General features: G+C 38.3%; 1 protein-coding gene across 1 annotated transcript; it reads right to left on the reverse strand.

Moving 5' to 3' along the window:
- Positions 1–1,522: 1,522 nt before the first annotated feature.
- On the reverse strand, positions 1,523–3,426 carry LOC103430308 (uncharacterized). Its single transcript, XM_008368443.4, has one exon. The coding sequence runs from the start codon at positions 3,290–3,292 to the stop codon at positions 1,907–1,909; it is 1,386 nt and encodes a 461-aa protein (XP_008366665.3). The 5' UTR covers positions 3,293–3,426; the 3' UTR covers positions 1,523–1,906.
- Between the last annotated feature and the right edge of the window lie 5,525 nt (positions 3,427–8,951).

Here is an 8,951-nt window from a genome sequence, read left to right on the forward strand (position 1 = left end):
ATTGTTTTGTATTTGGGGCTGCAGAATTCTCCAAACTTTGACAAAAAATTTAATAAAAATAAATTATAATTACCAAAATCCTGGTTTCCAAGTTTCCCAACTAACCAAGGTCTTGTTGCCAGCAAGTGATCCTTTACCATAATGGTGAAAAGGATTTGTATCCTTGCATGGTGGCTGGGTTTAAACTTTGTCAGCTCTCTAATCTAACATTTAATCTAACAAATCTATCGTTTGACAAAAAAAAAAAAAAAAGCCAAACTAAGGTCTTATTGCCATGAAATTCCAAAAAGGAATGCTGCCAATTAGGAAATGCACAAATAAGCCAAGGACAATTTAAACCTAGAAAACTGATCACTTGTTCAAACATAAAATCTATCCAATTCAACAGTGGAAGATGGAAGAAATTTCAAAGCACCGCAATGATCAGGTTACATTCGAACTTCTCGACATCTTAGACAAGATTGTCCAACAAACAGATTCGAAATCTTGCTTCTCCTAAGGAAGCTGCAATAGTTAGTACCTTGAAATTTCAAAGACCTCATAAAACGATTAGACTTGCCCTCTTCAATGCCAGTGTCTTTTTATACATAAAACAGGCATTAGAAACCTCGAATTATATTCCGACCGAAAAAGAAGAAAAGAAACTTCAAGTTATATGTTCATAAACTATTTTCACCAACATTTCGAGCACCAGACCTCTCAAACTGTTTAACTCAACTTTGCATTTTTTGAGCGACTTAAACTGCGTGCCGAATTCGCATAGCCTTGACATATGCAGCTTGAAATGCAAGATGAATAACAAACGAGCACATTCAAGATAGGAAAAATAAGCTTGCAGTGATCTAAAGGATCTAACACCAAAGTCAGGGGGTCCTAATCCTGTCTAAATAACGGTCTTTCTTGTAAATAATGCATGTATATATATATGGCAATATTATCAATGACTCTACACACAAAGCTTTCAGAATTTTCATTTTCCACAGCATCCACCATCCCTAAGAAAGTCGCAAGGAAAGCAGGGGAACTCTAATATCTACATATACATGGTGATCTCCAATTGTGGCCGGTCAAGTTTATTCCAACATGAATTCTCCATCCTTGAACAAGACCAGAAATGAATCCTTGCATCTTATCAAAATTTTCACTGCTTAAATACTTCTTAAGAGTAAAAATACATTAAACCAACAATCGGCATGTCCGACACAAACCCTATTCAATCAGTATAAACCATATCAAAAGTACATAGTATTCAGAGTCTACCGCTGAAAAAGGTCCTCGATAACTTATACGCATTTCATATCATTGTTGTAGCAAACTAACCCTAGACTCGTCTACCTGCACAGCATACCTCAAGAATACCCAAAGATATACACTCCCAAAGGTCATCTACTTTTCTCATCACATTTGTATCACAGCAAGAGAAACATTAATACATCCATATATGGTGGTCCATAAAAGTAAATTAAGGCACATTCAGATATCCTGTGCAATGTGTATAACAAAAATGAAAAAAAATGGTATCTTTAAAAAGAATTTCTTCCATAATAAAGCGACAGAAAGATCAATACTACAACAATCTAAGTCAGTCTCACACTGACGACTCTGATTTCTTTCATTATCATCATCAAAAGTAACATACAATGCAGAGAATTAAAACAATGATTGCAACGTCATTTACACATGAAGTATTCTTGTGCAAGGCAATACACAGATTGTATACTGCCTTGAGGTAAAGTACATGCAACAACATCTGTCTAGCAAACTACACCAAACAATGGCAGTGCGGAATATCAGGGAATCCAAAGCAGGAACACGGAGCACTGAAAGATTACCAGTAATGTAGTGTTACAATCGAAGTCTGCAAGAAAAACTGCAAGCCAATACTGCCAAGTATCATCTAAGGCCCTCAATCTAGGGCTCCAATCCTCTCCCCCTGAGAACTAGCATCTCTACTCCTCGCCCTCGCTGCAAAGTAAAATATGAGCCAAGCCACCATAAAGTAAACTTCCACAGTCGACTGAAAGAGCTTGGCAAACGATCTTCCACAAATTCGAGTTAAAGCCCATCTTACAGATCCCCCACAAAATATAGATTCTAAACACTTAATTTGGATAGCTTGGCTCAACATTGACAACATTAAATGACAGCCTTCCTTGACAATCTCTCTCCCACTCTTCCTTGAATCCACTATGGCAACCCATGCATCGACAGAAAATACGAATGCCACCAATGTATCCAAGAAGTACCACATAAACAAAAACCCAGTAATCTCCTTCTCATAACCTCGAATCCAGGGAGGCATAACCGAAAAAGGCATCAACTTTAACCTGATAAATAGCTTGAAAAAAGAGTACTGGTCCTCAATTTCGCTGAAATACCACAATCCCAGAAGCTGAGTGAGAGCATCTCTCACCGCCCACCTCATGAGAATGAACCCAGAGAGCCTCTTGATGCCCAATCTGGACCCATCCCAAACCAGACCAATAAACGAAGTAAACCGCCCGATCAGATCATTCACAACTGTGGTAAAAACAATGCCAAGAACCCATGAATACGTTACAAGAAACCCTAGAATTACCCAACCGTAAGCTGCGGATAAGAAACTCACAAGGAAGAACAACGTCGCCACGTCCTGGCGACCTAGCTCCAATCCCTTGATGAAGAATTGCAAATCGACAGCCCGATTGTCCATGTCTTCATCGCCGCCTTTCTCTTCTCGGTCCTTGCTATCTCCGTCGCTATCTCTGTCTCTAGCACTATCATCGGAAATGGTGAATTTCTCGGCCTTGAACGTGAGGCCGGAGCGCACAATTTCAGAAACCCTAGTCCCGTAAGTTCCATTAAACCCTAATTTGGAGGTGGAGTGAGAGGAGGAGGAGAAAATGAGGATGGGGGCGATCCGATTGGGGCCGAAGAGGGAGCGGGCGTCGTCGTCATCACCGGAGAAGAAATCCTCGTCTAAGGTTCCGACCCGGGTGAGGTGGAGAAATGGGCGGTGTCGGCGGCGGAGAGTGATTGGAGAAGGGGACTCGGCCGGAGATCGGGGAGACCGGTGGTTGGGATTTCCGGCGCCAGCGAGATCGAGGCGGGAGAGGAGGGATTTGAGAGAAGGGTCGCGGTCGACGAAGGATGTGAGGAGGTGGGTCCCATTTTCGATGACCGTACGGAAGGAGAAGATGAGGAGGGAGAGGAAGACGAAGGTGAAGAGGTTGCCGGCGAACGACGTCGTGGCTTGTCGGAGGAGCTGGGAGGTGCTGCGGAGGTGGTTCAACCGTGGATGCTGATCGCTCATCGCGGTTTTTTTTCTTTTTTTCCAGTATTTCTCGGCGTTTTTATTTTTTGTTTTTGTTGTTCGTTGTCGTGGTGGTGACTCGGTGAGGAAAGAGAGCGGGGCGATTGGTGTGTTTTAGTTTTACAACACCGATGCAAACGCGTCCTGTTGTAGATGGCATTACACGCGCTACAAAGTGGAAAATTTTATTTTAATCCTTGGAAAATTTTATTAAAATCTAATTTCCCTCTATTGATGTAAAAAATAAAATTGACTGTAAAATAGTTTTTGTTGTAACAATATTTCCTAATTTTTTGGACGATGATTATTCAGTTTAGTTGGTAAACTTTTGGGGTGCTTTTGTTGCACCGGACTATTTCGGACTCGATTAGCTTTAAGAACTAAGCTGGACTAGCTTAGACTAGACTAAACTGGATTATCTTTGTGAAACGTTTGATGTAGTGTCGGACTAAAAAGTAGGATAATGAAAATAATAATTATTAATTCTGTTATTTTTTTTTTCATTTTCTGTTTCTTGTTCTAGAACACACTCCCTGGACTAAGAAACCTCTCTCTTCCCTCAGCATTTTTTCCTTCCAAATTCCACAACTCTGGACTAAGAATCTCTCTTCCCTCTCCTTTTTTTTTTGTCCAAATTCCACAACTTTCTCCCTCCATTCCAATCAATAAAGCTTCAAAATCACAAAACGCAACACAATCACGAAATTCAATTGAAATCAAAATCAAAATCGCAGCTGAATCTCCTGTATTCACGACGGTGATGCTTTGATTCCGATCCCGACTCAAGTCTGGGTTGCATGTCACACCCCGATCCCAACGTACATCGCAAATCGACAAATGGCAAAGGAAAAATAACATTCGTTGAATATGACATACCATACGGAATGAAATACTTTAACTGAAACCCAAACTAAAAAGAAGGTGGGTAAGTTCTTCACAAGATATTTACAAATATGTACATCCCAAAAAGAAGCATAATCTTTGCTTTACTAAGAACAACCCCTATGGGTTTGCTCTCCAGTGCGAGAGAATAAACTAATTGCTTTCTAGTGGAAGAGGGTAAACTAATTGCTCTCTAGTGCAAGAGGGTAAACTAAATCCCTGACACCCATTTGGGTAAGCTCTCAAGTGCGAGAAGGCCACATAGTTCAAAAGATCGAATGCTTGAAGATCAACTAAGCAACAAATGGTTATGGGGGCAGTAGCCACTTTTACACTTAACAGTTTGCTCATCTGGCACTTCATCTTTAACAACTCTAATCTTGGCAACTTCATCCTTGACTGCTCCATCTATGGCAGTTGAAAAATCAAACTCAAGCAGTTTCCTCATTTTCAGCAGGCATCCTAGACGTGGCAACCCAAACAATTGCCTATTCCACGCCACTTCCTCGACCCATGCCAAACCAATCATTAGCTTCAATCAAGTCGAGCTGCTCAAGCAATGGCCCCTGCCACATCACCTCCTTGGCTCATGCCAAGCCGACTCCTGGCCCTTGCCAGCCTATGTGCCCACCACCCTGACGTTGCCCCGTGGCAGCACCACCCAAGAAGAAGACAAGAAGAAATTAAGTTTTTATTACATTGGTGCGGCACGAAGAAGACGAAGAAAACAACAAAAGATGGTCCTTTGCACGAGCAAGATGTAGAAGATTGCTAGAGGAGGGGGAACAAATATCCTCTAAGCTCTCTCTCTCTCTTGTAGGATAGAATAAATCACTCTCCAAAGTTGATTTAATAACCCACTTAAGGTGGACTTAAATAGGTTTTAAGAGAAATTTATTTCCCTTTCCTAGAAGGATCTAATTTCATATTAAAGAGGGAATCTATATCAAAACAGGAAGCAGTCCTAAGTTTCTTAGAGCAAGAAGATCTCTACACCTGCTGCTATTTCTTATGAGCAGCCCAGTAGGTGTGGGGGCATTTGTTGAGCAAAAAATAATCACAAAACGACACATGAATTTTTGATAAAAAGGACAAAGTTACCCCTAAGACACACCGGTTCTTCTATGCGCGAGCAGTGGACAATCATTCTTTAATCAAGCCAAGAATGTCCAAAAAAGGTAACCAATTCCAAATTATCTCATCCATCCTCATCTTAGGTAATTACTTCATAACCTACAAATTATTTCATATAAATGGAGATTAATTGGCTAATTAATGGATTAATTTCTAATTAATCCATTAATCACCAATTAAATCATCCATTTTCACACAAAAAACCTCTAAGGGCCGGCCACCTCCATTCCCTTGTTGTAAAGGTGACTGGATGGCTGGCCACTAATCCACTAGTTTGCATTTCACTATGTTGCTCGTGATTTGCTTCTATAAAAGCAAGTCTTATGGAACACAACACACAAGAAGATAAGAAGTGAGAGACACACAGAAGAGGAAGAGAGAAAAGAGAGGAAGAGGAGAGGAGATAATAGAGAGAGTTATTTATGTACTCTTATTATTCCAAATTATAATGAAAGCACCACTGTTGCCCCAAGGATGTACTCCAGTCACACTGATTGTAGAGGAACCTCGTAAATTTTGTGTCTTGTTTATTTATTCCACTGCACACACCGTCAATTTTACAACGTGTTATCAGCACGAGAAGCTTTCATGTCAGTGGAAAACATCGCGCCACAAATCATGTTCACCTCTTTCAGCTAGAATCTCGTAGATAAGAAATCTTTTCATTTCATGTTCAGATCTCATTACAATTGATTTTCTTGAAAGCAACTATATATGTTGTTGCATGACTGTATATCATCTTTTGCAGAAGCAAAAGAGTACAAACTCAAAATTCGTAGAGAATTTGACAGTCATGTAAACAGCCTCAGAACTCCAACTTGTGGACCTCGGATTGAAATACTTTCTTCTTGAAAGTTGTTTGTCCGCTCAGTATCTACAACATATCAAAATTTTAGAAAACTTTAACCGTGTTATCATTGCAGATGTTTGAAATACAAAACCAGTTTCCAATTTCCGCAGAGAACTGGACAGCCACCTTATGAGTACCACAACTCCATTTTTGTAGGTCAAATCAAAATTGTTTCTTCACAAAAGTTGTTCGGTATCCTCTTATCCATATCATACTAAAATTTGAGCTAAATCTAATGGTTTGATCTTCTCATAAGTTGCAGACACTCTTGACTCCAAAACTTATGGGAACCGTTTCGACTTTTTTCGAAACTCACGGAGGAGGAACACCAATTGGAACTTATTGTTACTATTATTTCCTAAGTAACCAAAATAACTTCAGAACTGTGAAAACAAAAATAAAAAGCAAAATGGGGTCAAAGCCTTGAAAATATATGTTGCACCATGTGAAAGAAAACAAAAGACAAAGTTGTTTTTTTGGAATTGTGCAGCATGTGAGAAAAGAAAAGGTTTTGAAGCTTGGTGCTGACAAAAAGAAAGAAAAAAAATTAATTAACAAATAAAAGGGACAAAAGGAAGTGGCAAAATAAAAGGTTCTGATACTATTTATTTATGTAAATGGTGTTGGCTTACAATCATTTCACAAGTTCTATCTATTTAAAACAATTTATTCACAGTGGGTAGAATTATTACCCTTTGCTTTAAAGCTTTGATATTTATGTGAATGGTGCTGAATCAAAGTCATTGTCACAAGCTTTATTTACTTTAAAGCAATTTATTTACCATGGACGGTTTTATCACCTATTGCTTTAAGTTTTGATTTATGTGAATGGTGTTGAATTAAAGCCCTTGTCACAAGCTTTATTTACTTAAATGCAATTTATTCATTATGGTTGGAATTACCGCATATTGCTTTAATTTATTTATTGTACTTATCTTGTGTTACAATGAGTATATATAGGACCTGAAGTTCCTTGATCAGATCAGAATCTGCAGTTTCTTGATCTTCATCATATAAAATGATTGGACCCAAAGTTCCATCACTCAAAAAGATCAGGTATGAAGTCTCTTGATCTTGAAGATCAGGACATGAAATTCCTTGATGAGTAGCGTAAGTTTGAAGTGCCGCAGTGCCTCAACTTAATTGTAATAAAAGTCATAAAAGTCTCAATCTACAGACTATTAAATAAGGACCAGAAGTTCTTTATGTCCATACTCAAAATGGTTTAGCAGAAGCATTTATTAAGCAGATGAAATTGATTACCCACGCTCTGCTCATGAAAAAGAAATTACAAGATGGGAACATGTCATTTTACATAATTCATTATTTAGTTCGGTTAAGACCAGTTGCTAACCATCAATATTTCTTAGCACAACTCGTGTTTGGGCACCAGCCAAACGTTACACATTTACGAGTTTTTGGTTGTGTTATCTATGTGCCTATTGCACTGCCACAATATATTAAAATGAGGCATCAACACAAACTGGGAATTTATGTTGGATTTGATTCACCATTTATCATTCAATACCTAGAACCCTTGACTGGGGATATGTTTACCGCATGGTTTGCGGACTGTCATTTTGATAAGACAATTTCCCCGCTGTTAGGGGGAGAAAATATCATTCCAGAAGAATGATGAGAAAAGACCGTTCCAGAAGAACGAAGAGAATTTGTCATATTTTGATTCACAAAGCAATCAATAAGAAAATGAAATAGGAATAATTGAATGATGCAACAAAAGTGATGAAATCATATATACTTACTGCAAATGTGCCTACAAGAATTGATGTCCCTGTTGAAAAAAAAAATAATATGGCAGCAAATGATTTATCTGTTGCACGCCTAAAGCGTGGTAAACCCTCAGACTCAAAAGGTTCAGTCATTTGAAAGAAGAAGAATATGGCATTACTGAACTATTGCATTCCTGTAACATAATTGTTGCATGCCAGAAGCATGACAGTTGCCGCATGAATACATGGTCCAAAAGGACAATCTGTAGACATGGGAATTTTGATGTCTCATGCATGAAGCATGATAGACGTATAGGTTCCAATGACTCAACTCCCAGAAGTGGAGATTAAAACCCAAGCTCTATAACGCTCAAGAAGAGGTTATGATCTACATTCTCTAAATTACGACTATCCTAGAAGAGATAGTGTAATTCCCTTGAAGAGGCAATGGATATCCAAAAGAAATGAAAAGCTTTTATGCATGCGCATGCACATGAGAATATGGGATCATAGATTGATGATAACCAATAGTAATTTTGGTTTTTACAAGTAGCTACTAAATTCATCAATGAGCTGTGTTGATATTAAGTCTCGTTCTTTTTCGTCAACAAAATTATTGGCCAAAATGGAGAAAGGCAATTCCATTACAATTTTGTAAGAAAGTGAAGAAATGAACCTATATATATATATATATACACACATACATACATATATATATACATACATACATACATACATACATACATACATACATACATACATATATATATATATATTTGAATAGAATACAAATAGCCAAAAAGATGTTGAACCAAGGAGGTTACATATGGACATTTGTAATACAGTGAATTACACTCACATGATATGACATAAGGTTACTAATTGAAACCTAAAATTATACTCTTGTAAACGAGTTCATATGAATGGAGAATTATATACGAAGGGTTGTGCGTCGCCCACATCATATCTCCATAAGTAAATCCCTCAAGTATACATCGGAGCAAATTGCTCTGTATAAATTCCAAAGGAAAATGTGTCATGAAGTGTAGAAAATCCCTGAAGG

Source organism: Malus domestica, chromosome 12, assembly GCF_042453785.1.
Source record: "Malus domestica chromosome 12, GDT2T_hap1".
Lineage (NCBI taxonomy): Eukaryota > Viridiplantae > Streptophyta > Magnoliopsida > Rosales > Rosaceae > Malus > Malus domestica.